The 13,036-nt window shown below is 36.1% G+C and overlaps 2 protein-coding genes across 16 annotated transcripts; one reads left to right on the top strand and one right to left on the bottom strand.

The window, feature by feature from the left end:
• The first annotated feature begins 4 nt into the window (after positions 1-4).
• On the top strand, positions 5-9,808 carry LOC111007817 (MATE efflux family protein). Of its 9 annotated transcripts, none has more exons than XR_015790210.1 (19): positions 5-508; positions 686-1,070; positions 1,214-1,356; positions 1,966-2,109; positions 2,226-2,395; positions 2,597-2,732; positions 2,851-2,947; positions 3,023-3,123; positions 3,673-3,836; positions 4,489-4,560; positions 4,687-4,803; positions 4,902-4,997; positions 5,117-5,238; positions 5,619-5,676; positions 8,098-8,197; positions 8,914-9,029; positions 9,106-9,275; positions 9,361-9,446; positions 9,663-9,808. XR_015790210.1 is itself a non-coding variant. In XM_088122485.1 (15 exons), exons 2-15 carry the CDS (start codon positions 700-702, stop codon positions 9,004-9,006), a joined length of 1,893 nt encoding a protein of 630 aa, XP_087978611.1. In that variant the 5' UTR covers positions 13-508; positions 686-699; the 3' UTR covers positions 9,007-9,225. The 9 variants fall into 9 exon arrangements, 4 of the variants coding, with proteins under 4 accessions (XP_087978611.1, XP_022136016.1, XP_022136015.1 ...); XR_015790209.1 differs by having other exon boundaries at positions 6-389; positions 1,966-2,118; XR_015790208.1 differs by having other exon boundaries at positions 6-508; positions 1,966-2,118.
• On the bottom strand, positions 8,378-12,492 carry LOC111007862 (SEC1 family transport protein SLY1). Of its 7 annotated transcripts, none has more exons than XR_015790217.1 (4): positions 12,291-12,492; positions 10,256-12,152; positions 10,011-10,059; positions 8,378-8,518 (listed from the first exon to the last, which is right to left on the bottom strand). XR_015790217.1 is itself a non-coding variant. In XM_022280390.2 (2 exons), the coding sequence occupies exons 1-2, from the start codon at positions 12,319-12,321 to the stop codon at positions 10,315-10,317; spliced, it is 1,869 nt and encodes a 622-aa protein (XP_022136082.2). In that variant the 5' UTR covers positions 12,322-12,490; the 3' UTR covers positions 9,869-10,314. The 7 variants fall into 7 exon arrangements, 1 of the variants encoding a protein (XP_022136082.2); XR_015790215.1 differs by having other exon boundaries at positions 10,136-12,152; positions 12,291-12,490; XR_002601048.2 differs by having other exon boundaries at positions 10,011-12,152; positions 12,291-12,490.
• Between the last annotated feature and the right edge of the window lie 544 nt (positions 12,493-13,036).

The following is a 13,036-nucleotide window of genomic DNA, read 5'->3' as shown; positions in this document are numbered from 1 at the left end:
AGTGATGGTAAGTTTTTTATTGGAATATAAAGTATATCGTAAGTTTCTTGTATTTTTTTAACCGTTAAAAATAGGTCATTTCTTACCGATTAAAATATCCAAAAATTTTCAGTAATGTTAATTTAAAGTGGCGAATTTCCCCTGGTTCTATCGATACCTCCGTTGGGTGCAATGTATTTATTTTATTATTATTATTTTTAACTTTAAAAACAGAATTCAATTCATAGCTTTCTTTCCTTAATCCTCTCACTTCATCTTCAACTTTGACTCCATTTTTCTTCTCTCTGTGCCTTCGCGCTTCCACCCCGGATTGAAAATCGGCGTTCGTTTCATCATCTTCCATGGAATTATCCTCCTGAAACCCTAACCTGATCCGGACTTCCAACGAGGCAAGTATTTCTACACTCCACTCCATTTCTTTCATCTCTTGGTTTTCCAGATATCCGGCCTCTGCCAGTTCTTCTAAACTTCGGCTTCTTGTAACGTTCGTCAATCCTGCTTTCTTGCGGTGGGTTTTTCTTTCTTCTTCATTTATGTTTTTGCAGTTCGTGGTCTGTTTCTTCTTATACGCTTTGAATTCTATGTGTCGTTGGGGTGGATTATGAAAATGGGATGATCATTGCAACGTTTATTTATTGCTTACTTTTGAGGTTTATCTCTTTGACGTTTACGACCGAATTTGCAGAGCTTCAATTGGAAATGGCTTGTCAAGTCGGTGACGGGACAGTTTCTAGTGGTTTGGCTCGAATTGTAGGGAAATGTAAAACAATTGGTGATAAAACGCGGTCGTCGTTTTTGACATTAAAGCATGGAGAAGTTCGTGTTACGTCCCAACTTAATCGCAATTGCAAGGTTTTGTGTAATCGAAATGGAACTGGAGATTGCCGTTTGTCCACAAGTTGTAGACGCAATGGCCTGTTCATTCCACCTGTTGTACACCGCAGAAATGTCCGTTTTATTGTGGCTAGGAATCAGTTGAGCTCAGATTGTGGGGTGGATTCCTCGGAAGTGAAGGAAAGTTTGTGTCTAGAAGAAGATGATGCGAATTCAAGGGATCGGAATGGCGCAGCGTAAGAATTCTAGACTGCCTCCTTGTCAGCTGAATTGTGATAGATTGATTGATTGATTTTTTTTTCGCCTCATTACTTTAGAAAGTATCATATGAAATAAGATAGCCTGTATGAACTGGCCGATTTTCCTTGCTTCCATGCAGCCATTGGAAAGAACTTCCCCACCATCACCAACAGCCTGTGGACGTTAAGCGTGAGCTTCTAGTTCTATGCGCACCTGCAATTGCTGGACAAGCTATTGAACCGTTTGCACAGCTTATGGAAACTGCTTATGTTGGAAGATTAGGCATGTATCTTCAAACGTTCCTATACTCTTTATTTTTAGTTTCCATATTTCTATTTTTCACTGTTTTACGTCCTATTCAATAGAGATATATGTCGCATAAAATTGTGCTCAAGTTAGTCTGCTTATGTTATTCTATTTATTTTGCTTGCTTGGTCTGATTATTCCAAGAATAATTCTGTTGCTTGCGAGCTTAGACTTTGGAGACTTTCATTTGAATGGACAAACTAAGAAGTTTGAAGTGGCTAAGTAAGTTTTTTTAAAATTATTCTCAGAAGAAATTCTTCATTATTTGATTAATTTGTATTCAAAACCTTCATTCATGGTCGTGTGTGTGCGCTCGAGGAATTTCTAATTTATTCTTTCACACATTGATTGATATCTGTTTACTTAATTGATCAATTAAGCTGTTAGGTTACGAGGTTGATGGAAATTCTTGGATGGAAACATCCTTATATAACCAAATGGGAAAGGTCCTATTTATTGGGTTAAGTTGCATTAATCTAACTTCTGTGCTTCCTCCACCAGCTGATGTGATGCGATAAATGCTACTTTCTGCATTGCAGTATTTTCTAGTGTTTTCATACTTGTCCATTTTCAACATTTGTGCAGGTGCCTTGGAGTTGGCTTCAGCTGGTGTTTCTATAAACATATTTAACTACATATCAAAGGTTTTTAATATACCTCTACTGAGCGTAGCTACTTCTTTTGTTGCTGAGGATATTGCAAAGCTTGCCATTGAAGATCCTCCGTCAGGTTCTTTTGGTATTTCACGTGTACAAAGTTTTGTCCTGGAGCTATAGTTGAAGGTTTTTTGCTTGCAATCTTTTATGTTGACATCTGACATAAAACTACTTTTTCATTCTAAGTAGATTCCTTAGAAGGCTGTCCTGATTGTAAACTTGTTGCTCGGTCATCTGAGAGAAAGCAATTATCTTCAGTATCTACAGCCCTATTGTTGGCAGTTGGAATTGGACTTTGTGAGGCTTTGGCGTTGTATTTTGGATCTGGAATATTTCTTAATATCATGGGCATTTCTCCAGTAAGTAAAAATTGCAAGCCAGCTTATGCGATGCTTTATGAGCTGTATAGATTTACATGCTCCTTCACTTGTATTATTGACATATTGTTTGAGTGTCTTATCACAGAATGTAAATTTATCAGGAACAGAGATTTATTTATTTGCTCTTAATAATCTTTTATCTTTATGATCTTTTGAATATGTTGATTATTTTGTTAACAGGAGTCGTCCTTGCGCATTCCAGCCCAACAATTTCTTTCACTTAGAGCCCTTGGTGCTCCTGCTGTTGTTCTTTATTTGACTCTTCAAGGAGTTTTTCGGGGTTTTAAGGATACCAAAACTCCTGTTCTATGTCTAGGCACGCATCTAGTCATGAATCCTAGAATTATATTAATGGTGGAATTTATTTTTAAGCAATTCCTCTTTTCATTTTTTTATTTCATCTGCCTGCTTAAATTTGTATTCTTCATTCACAGGAATTGGCAATTTATTAGCTGTCTGTCTTTTTCCAATATTAATTTATCATTTTCAATTGGGCGCAACTGGAGCAGCAATTTCCACTGTTGTGTCTCAGTATGTTCACTTCTAATTGAACTTCTTCCTCTATTTTCAATCATAGCCTCCAAACTTATCAAATCTATCTTTTAGATATGCGATTGCCTTTTTGATGTTATGGTTTCTCAATAAAAGAGCTTTACTACTGCCGCCAAAGTTTGGGGCATTGCAGTTCGGTGTGTACATGAAATCTGGTAATTTTAGAATTCTTATCTTCTTATACTTCATATCTTGTAAAAAAATGTATTATGACTGTTCCCGGGAGTAATCTTTTCATTATGCTTTATTCACAATGCAATGGTCAACACTGGCCTTGGTTTCTCTATGTTTACTAATAACAGCACCTGTAAGAAGAGAGGTCTGACGCAATCTTATGAGAAGGAAATGAAAAAATCCTATCAAACATGAGATAGCCATCAGCAACGTCAATAGAAATCATTTTATAGTAATTTGTATTAAGTCAAATGCTGGAAGCCATAAACTTAAAAGCCATTTATTTTTGTTTTTGGAATGTTTACCCTTGAAATTTTCTGTCTTATATGCATGGAGGAATCATTCCAATTGTCCGTATATTTGTTCTAGAACTATTCACATCCCTTCAATTCCAAAATAGTAGTACATATCGCATTATTCAAAATCAAGAGAAAACTGGAACCTACGCAATTGGATCCATGCTGCATTTGGAGTTTCCATCTTTTCCTTCTCTTTTTTGTATTCTATAATGATTTGGAGGCTGCTATTAGGTGGTTTTCTTCTTGGAAGGACTCTTTCTGTTTTAACCACTATGACGTTGGGCACATCAATGGCTGCACGTCAAGGTGCAGTGGCTATGGCTGCACACCAAATATGCATGCAAGTATGGTTAGCAGTATCTCTTCTTACTGATGCACTTGCTGCTTCTAGCCAGGTACATATCTTTTGTTTGCTCTTTTCAACTTTTAATACACAGATTCTCTGGCAAGGGCTTGGGGCCTCTTGGTTATAGTCTAAAGTTCGAATCTTCCGCTGAGTTTAATACCAAAAAGTCTTGATGTCTCTCTGGTCCGGGTCTTGGGACGGGTGTGGGTGCCCCTGGGTATAGGGGAACAAAGCTCCGACTCCCAGTTATTGGAAAAAAAATACACAGAATGTTCTCTTTTAACTTCTATTGTTGCACTAGGACGAAGACAGTTTGATTAGATCTTGGTATCACCTAGACCTTCACTTTTTATACCCTTATTTACCAGTTATCTTTTATTCTAACAATCAATAAAAAATATTATTTTATAAGAAAACCGTCGAATTTGTTAAGAGCATACAGAACTAAGCGAGCGTTCTTTCAAGGTGAGAGTGAAAGGCAAGCTTAGATTTTTCCTCCTGAAACTTTCAATCCTTAAATACAAAAATAAATCAGGATAAACATTGGTTACTGTAGTCCCAATTTTCTTTATTGCTCATATTGTCATATGTTCTTCAAATAATGATCTAAAAATTTGAGGTTTCCGCATTAAATAATCAGTATGATATTTCACCCTAGCTTTATTTGTTTTCTCTGATCTTGAAATAATCTATCTTGATAGGCCATGATCGCAAGCTCTGTATCAAAAGGTGATTACAAGACTGCAAAGGAAGTAACTGGCTTAGCCTTAAAGGTACAATTTTATGTGTGCGTTTGAGTTTCTATACTTTCCACTTTTCACTTAGTAATGAGAAGTCTTGGGGCTAGATATGATATTTCTCAAATATTAGTTTTATATAAATTTATGTGTACCGTACAGATAGGATTGCTCACTGGAATCATATTATTTGCAATTCTTGGGTCATCTTTTGGTTCTCTTGCCACCTTGTTCACCAAGGACGCTGACGTTTTAGGAATTGTTAGAACTGGAGTCCTGGTAAGTTATACAATTCTGTGGTGGTGGATTTTACTAATTTGTGTCGCTGTGACGAATTGTGAATCTTCTTATTCAATGCTTTCATGAAATTTCTACAGTTCGTTAGTGCCACTCAACCTTTGAATTCTCTGGCATTTGTTTTTGATGGTCTGCATTATGGTGTTTCAGACTTCCCATATGCAGCTTGCTCAATGGTAAACAGTTTCTATAATCAAATTTTTTCTTTTAACAAGATACGAACTTTTCATTGAAATTAAATATCATATATTTTCCTAAAGGTATGACCTCTCATTATATTGTTAATTACATTCAGATGGCGGTTGGGGTCGTCTCTTCTTCCTTTTTGCTATGTGCTCCTTCCATTTGGGGTCTTCGCGGCCTGTGGTGGGGCTTGTCTCTCTTTATGGGCCTGCGTACTGCAGCTGGTTTTGCCAGGTAGAGTCAGTCTCTCACTCATTTTCATTTTTGTGAATTTTTTAACAATCATCGAGGAATGTGAGGCACATTAAAGAACACAATGGCTCCAAAGTGAGGCGCACAACAGAAAAATATAAATATCTTCTTTTATACGTGATAAAATACAGTACTAGGTGTGTGCTTTTTAAAACGGAAAATACTTGGCTCCTTATTACCCCATTATGAGCATGAAATGAAGCAAGTATATCATCTCTCTCTCATAAACTCGGGGCCGACGTTACTGCATCTATCAAAATAATACTAGAAAGGGATGATCTGAAAATCAGATTGTGGCCCTGGTTTTCAAGTGATTCTCTGAAGACGTTTATAACTTGGTTTTTTATTGTTTGATTATGCAGATTGGTTTCCAAAAATGGTCCATGGTGGTTCCTGCATAGTAATTTCCAAAATACCAAGGTTCGGACATCCCCATAGCTTTCTTATAATGGTTTCAAACTTCTTAATGTCATCATTTTCTAATTCTTAAAAGACTTTTCTTTTAAGGTCTCTCATTCCAGCCTCGTATTTTCTCATTTTGTTTTTTATCCCACAATTTTTTCATTCGATGAATGGGTCTTCTTTAACTGGTAATTTTCATAGCAATTTTACCTTTCCATGTGCAAGGTGTTTTAATCTGATGAGTTGGAGATGTCCACTTATAAAATCGAAAATCTACTCACTTTACGTGACCTCTACCGCTAATAGCTTATTCGACTCGAGTCGTTGCATGGCAGTTCTCCCCCTTTCTCTCTCATCCTCGCATTCTCTCCATTCCCCACTCTCGCTCTCTCGACGCATGGTACAATACAAGCAGAAGCTTGTGACTTCATTAATGAAGTTCTGGCAGCAATGCTCTATCTCTCTAAATTACATGCATAGCCTTAGAAGAGCTCTAGAAAGAGAATTCTGGTTTTGGGTCATGTTTGGATTCAGAAAATTGGAGTTATAAAGGTCTTGTGATAAATCTACTAAAAGAGGTAAAAAATATATATAGCTAAGAGAGCTTGGGAGTGCCATCAAGTTAGATTGTCCACCGACTTAATGTAGCGGTCACGTAATACAATAATACTTTTAATTTTTGTTTAAATTTGTTCTACTCTTAAAATGTTCATTTTGATCTTTGTTCTTAACAAAAATGACTATTTCGGTCTTTATTTTAAAATTTCATCGTAACTTTTCTTTAATACAAATTTAGAGTTAGAAATTTTGTGGGTAAAATGTCAGGCTAGAATATTGATTGAAAGAAATGAGATAAAATTAAAGATGAACGAATCAAAATGGTTTCTTTTTAGAAGTGTATGGACCAAAACAAACGTTTTGTAAGTACATCATAAAAATGAACAAAAGTTGAAAGTTTTCTTCAAAGTATAGGAATCAAAATATATAAAAATTGCATTTGAACCTTAAAAGTAATATAAAAGCAGCATATCATTGCCCTTTCTATCAATGTTACAAAATTCATGTATAAAAGTCCAATTAACTTATTGCTATTTTCATCATTGAAATTTTGAAATTTAAAAATGAGGTTAAAATATTATTTTGGTTATACTTTTAGTTTAGTTTATTGGGTGTACTTTTAAAATATTTGTTTTGGTATATGTACAACTTTGGTTCATTTTAATTTATATTTTCAATATATTCGTTTTAATCCTTATATTTTTAAAATGTGACAATTTTGATCCCTTAATTTAATTTTTAATCTCTTTTTTTATTACAATTTCAATACAACATTACACTTAATATATTTTTGAAATGTAACTATGATTTTATATCAAAAGATTTTTACTATGTGTAGACTTGTGTTAAACTTTTGTAAATAGAAATTAAAATAGTTACTTTTAGAAATTACAGGGATGAAACAAAATAACCATTTCAAAATTTATTTGGGTTGTTGAGTTCATGTTTACTACAGCCTTTATAACGGTATAGTTTTTGAACAAAGGAGTTGTGCTACTATTGTTAAAGTCCGGGGCACTTCAATTTGGCGAATATATGAAATCTGGTAATTTTTTAACACTGCTTTTTATACAACATATAGGATTGAGAGATCGAACTCACAACTTCTTGGTTTGAGATATATATCAATTACCGTTGAACTATATTCGTTTTGACGCTCCTTCCTTCATTTACTTCTTGTTTTCAGAAAAAAGTTTGATATGATTTGAAATATGTTCCTAGGAATAATCCTCTTTATTAATCCGTTTGTTACAATGCAGTGACCTGATAGGCCTCCAAAAGTATTTATTCTGTTAGAGTAGTGGGCCCAAGTTATTTAGATCATTAGAGATAGGCAATATGGTAATTGGGCAGTATTTATTTATTTATTTTTAAACAAACAATAACATACTATGTGAAAGTGAGGGCTAATGCTATTTTAGTAAAGAAGTAGAAAAAATGATGTCAAAACACAAGATTGCTATCAGCAACATCAATAGCAATCATTTTAGAGAAATTTGTATTAAGTCTAATTATAATCCAAATCAATAGACAGTTATTGGAGAGTACATTTGTAATCTCTTTGGATTTCTAAAGTGAGAATATTGGTGCTGCTGGATCTATTTGTTTGGAGTATCGGAAATGAAAGAAATCAACTAGTTTTCAACACTACAACTCTTTTTTTTTTAATATTTTTTTAATCAAAATGTAAAAATTAACACAACTTCTTGAAGAGATTCTTTTTAATTACAGTTTAACATTGATTTCTCAAGCTTTCCAATGCGTTAGTACTTATGGACATTGCCCATCGATATATTACGTTGATGATTACTCTGGCCTAGTTTAACTAATTAAGTTCTCCCACCCCACCCCATAATTTATTGATTGGAGGTCTACTATTAGGTGGTTTTCCATCTATCTTCTAACTACGATGACGGTCGAGACGTCGATGGTTGCTCATCAAAGTGTCGTGGCTATGGTTGCACACCAAATATGTATGCAAGTATGGTTAGCAGTATCTATTCTTATTGATGCTCTTGCTACTTCTAGTCATACGTATAATTTCTCCCCCAATTTTTGTCTTTTGTCTCAACCAACTTATGTGGCATCGATATATATTTACATTAACACATTAATTAAAATCACGTTATCCATTTGTTAAAAGTAAAATTAAGGACCAAAATGAAAGTTCATGCACTAAGAATAAGATTTAAACCAAAATTATATCTTATAGGACAATTAATTCAGCATTCAAACCAAGGAAGCATTGTTTTGTGTTGAGAACAGAATGCAAGATTATAACCTTTGGCAAAGCATTTAAAACCTGAACACAGAAATAAATTAATGTAAGCATTGGTTGTCAAGAGCCCAATTTTCTTCATAACTCTTATTGTCAAATCTCTTTGAAATGGTGAAGTCTAAGAACTTGATGATGTTTTCATGAAGAAATAGTATGGCATTTCACCAAAGCTTTGTCTGTTTTTCTCTTCAACCTTGAAATTACCTACATTGATAGGTTATGATTGCAAGTGATGTATCAAAAGGTGATTACAAGAATGAAAAGAAAGTTACTGTCTTTGCCTTAAAAGGTAGCATTCTATGTGTGCATTTGAGTTTCTACACTTTCCTTTTCACACTTTAATTAGTAACAATGAGAAGTTCTTTGGACTATATATGATGTTTGATAGAGTTTTATATGGATTTATCTATACCATACAGATAGGATTCCTCAGGGTGTCGTATTATTCTCGATCCTTGGAGCATCTTTTCGTTCTTTGGCCCCTTTGTTCACCAACGATGCTCACGTTTTAGAAATCATTAGAACTGGAGTACTGGTAAGTTACACAATTTTGTGGTGAAGAAATACCCAGCAATTATGAGACTCCTACTTATCAAACACAACATCGATAGATTAGTCAAGCTCCTACTTACTGGTGTGAAGGCAAGTTTTGTTGTTCCATGGCGGTGAACTACCCTTCCATTGAAACTTGTACAGTTTGTTAGTGCCACTCAACCTTTGATTTCTCTTTGATGGTTTGCATTATGGTGTTTCAGACTTCCAATATGCAGCTTGCTCAATGGTAAACAGTTTCCTAAGATATCCTTTTCCCCCAAGGGAGAAGAAGAGACATGATGAATTCATTACTTGTTGTTCATTACATGTAGGGGCAATCTCTTCAACCATTATGCTCTATGCTCCTTCCAGTCTTTATGGGCTTTATGGGCTTGCGTACTGCAGCTGGTTTTGCCAGGTACAGTCTCGCACTTTATTTTCATGTCTTGAATTTAAAAAGTACCTAATAGGTCCAAAATTAAAGGGTTCAGGACCTATTAAACACTTGTTAAGAATTTAATGACCTATTAGACATAATCTTGAAGTCTTAAGGACTGAACTTAGTTAAGTTATTGTTAAATTTTTCGATTCTCTGCAGGGCATTATAACTTTCTTTCGTTGTTTCATTATGTAGATTGCTTTCAAAAGGCGGTCCATGGTGGTTACTGCACAGTGATTTCCCAGTTGGTAGAGCTGTAGTTATGGTATCCAAATTTCTCATGCTCTCAATTTTGGTGTTGTATATTATGTCATCAATGAGTGAGTCTCTTCCATAATTGCTGTTGAGAGTACTTCTTTTGCATGCCTTACTAAGAAAGTAGATTGTGAACAAGATGGATGTGGGACTTAATCATCCATATAATGCATATTATATTATACACTTGTCCTAATAAAATAATGTGTGAAGTACAGATGTTAATCAAAATGGAACTAAAAGGCAAGTAAATCCTCACATATATGTGTGTGTGTGTGAAAAACATACCAAAATGATGACTTCAGGTGTCCAGAACTTCATTCCTTCAAGTTGCAGCCTGCAAAATTGGTCCTGTTAGACAGATCTTGCTCATCAAATCCTCTATTTCCGCTCTGAATTGATCGAAAACCTACCCAAATATTCCAAAGAGGCTCAGAGGTCACCAAATTAGGATCATGTAATATCTATGATGTTCAAGTCTAGATCAATAGTAACTATTGTGCTCTATGTGACAGGGAGACTTAGAACTCTACCACTTATATTTCATCAATCAAAAAATAAAGCTCCAAGAGGCTTTACACCAGGATATGCACTAATTACTTGGGAAGGAAGTTACAGCAGCACTTCCCAATTCCATCTTCTGTCCCAACAGCATAAGCTGCTCTACAAACTCCTCTCCAGTTAGAATTTCTGTTGTACCATATACAACATGCTTGGCAGGCTGCTGACGCAGGGAAAGTTCCTGCAGACTTGCATACTCTACATAATTACCACCACCAATCATAAATACGATCGCTTCCTTGAATGGCCCTTTTAAATGGCTACTGCTTGTTCCAGTACTCGACCTTTGAGCACGAGGATCAAGCACAAGATAAGAATCGATTTCAGGGTTTGGTTTACCCTCCATCAAAGCCTCCACAGTCCTTGTTAGTGCAAGTTGCCTATCACTAGACAATAGATTCTTTACACCAGCAGTCACAGCACCAATTGATTGTCCATATAGCTTCTCAGCCCAATCGACAATGTTGCCTCTGCTAGCAGGATTTGTTGATGCAAATGATGCGTTCAATGATTTTATCTTCTTTACGTATTGAAACGCACTGGTGTCGACTTCCAACTCCTTGAGTAACTCTTCTACTGCTCCAATTTCTGATTGATTAATATTTTCAGAAGAGATCAAGTACATGATGGCAAACCGAAGCTTGTCCATCTTGGTGCCTTTACCTCGAAGCACACCCAAGAGCTCATTCCGATGGATGCCCCCTCTAGACATTATGTCATTTTCCTTTTTCGCATATGAATCGAGAGACCTCTCCTTGATCTCACCTAGCAACACAGTAGCAATATTCATGTGCTTGTCAATGATTTGCTTCCGCTCAGTCAACTCCGGCAATGAGTTCACTGCCTTCATCAAATGCTTAGTGTTCCCTATCATATCTGTACCATCAAACTCAGCCTCAGAACTTCCACCAGTCTTCCTATTGACCTCATCAACATCCTTCTTGTATTTATTCAATTGTGTCTCAATCTCGACTGCAACTTCCGGGAATTCCAAAGACCCATTTGCCAACCAAAACGGATCTGACCTATCCAACTCATAAGACTTCATTCCACCCTTCTCACCTTGAACACTCAACCTATTCAGTTTGAGCCCAAGAATGTCATGCACCAAAGGTCGATATCTAAAATCATGTTGAATTCCAACAGACAACTCGAAATTTCGATCAAATATACACAGAACTGGGCGCTGAAAGGAGCTCATAAACCCCCCTCCTTCAGCGAACAAATTGTTCTTAGATAACAAGTGATCCCTTAACCTTTGATCCAATGCCATGGCAACCATCTCAGCAGGCCCACCTCGTGGGCATCTAATGATCGGCACCACTCCAAGTGTAGCCAAGACACAGAACAGCCCACCAACTATCTTCTCTACAATTTCTTCAATCTCACGATCCCCAGCCGAGGGATCATTCAACTGGACATAGCTAGACTTCTGAGCCAACGAAAACAAATTATCTTCAAGAGTCACAAATTCCAAATACTGATCATGCACCTTTGCAATTCGTTGAATCGACTCTGATTTCAACGTCCCAGATGCGAGCTCCTCGAGCAGCGGCCGAGGGACGGAGGACGCGAAGTTGAGGTAGAAGTTATCGTACAGAGAACGGGAAGCATCAGCAACGATCCGGTGGACATTGTTGGCAGTTGCTTGAAGGAAGTAGACAGCAGGAACGTCGTGCACAGGCTTACGGTCCTTATCAACAAGGAAGTAAAGAGTAACGCCATGTTTTCTCAGGTCCTTAACATGAATCAAAGGAGAAAGGATGTTTTGGCAGAACCTGTCGTAGATCAACATCTTGTAAACCTCTTCGTTCGCCGTACCCGCCGCGGTAACAGGCTGGTTCAGATTCAACATCCGGATAATACTCTCTGCGACATCAATAAATCAAACCGAATTAGTTGGAATTCAGGTCAATTTCGTGGTCCGTGTGATGATTGAATCGCCGGGGACTGGACTGAGATTTAAGCCGAGAAGAAGAAAGAAAAGAGAGAGAGAGGATTGCTTACCAGTCTGCTTTTGGCGGAGATTGAGAGCCATAGCTTAGGAATCGAATCGCTTCGTAAAGAAATGAAGATTTGGAAGGTAGAGGGAGGGGATTTTGGTATGAACTCTGGAGAACGCGCGCAGCGATCTGTGACGACGATTCCACCTCTTTTGCTACGACGTCGTTTTTGGCACAACTCTATCGACGAAGTCTTTTTCCAAGTTTGATTTATTCTTTTTTTAACTTGGATAGGTTAAAGACATTTATTTCCCATAAAATGGTCCAAGTTCAAATTTTCACTTCGCATATAAATTTTTACATTAATTCACATATATATTTTTTAATATAATAACATGTGGACAGATATTCAAATTTCCAACTTTTTAGTCCAGACTAAATATTTTAAACAATTATATTTAAATTAACAAAAAAAAATGTAAATATAGAAGTTAGAACTAGGTGGTCTTTTTTTTTTTTTTTTCTTGCGTGTAACTTGATTTTTTTTCTTTTCTTTTTGAACCTTGTCCTCCTCGGAGAAATAAAAAAACCAGAGATTTCTTTTTTTTTCTTTTCTTTTTGAACCTTGTCCTCCTTCAAATAAGAGGGAGAAATACAAAAACCAAAGATTTCTTTAAATAATGATAGGTTGTCAAGACAAAATTTCTCCCAATTATTGAAGAGCGTTAGTATTTTCCGTTGAAACTTCTTCAACTTACAACTTGAGGATTAAAATGGTGAAAAAATATTTGAGTCACAATTTCAATATTA

This window comes from Momordica charantia (assembly GCF_013281855.1).
Source record: "Momordica charantia cultivar OHB3-1 chromosome 4 unlocalized genomic scaffold, Mcharantia_2.0 BLBB01000004.1, whole genome shotgun sequence".
In the NCBI taxonomy this organism is placed as follows: Eukaryota; Viridiplantae; Streptophyta; class Magnoliopsida; order Cucurbitales; family Cucurbitaceae; genus Momordica; species Momordica charantia.
This window is presented reverse-complemented; position numbering and strand designations above follow the sequence as displayed.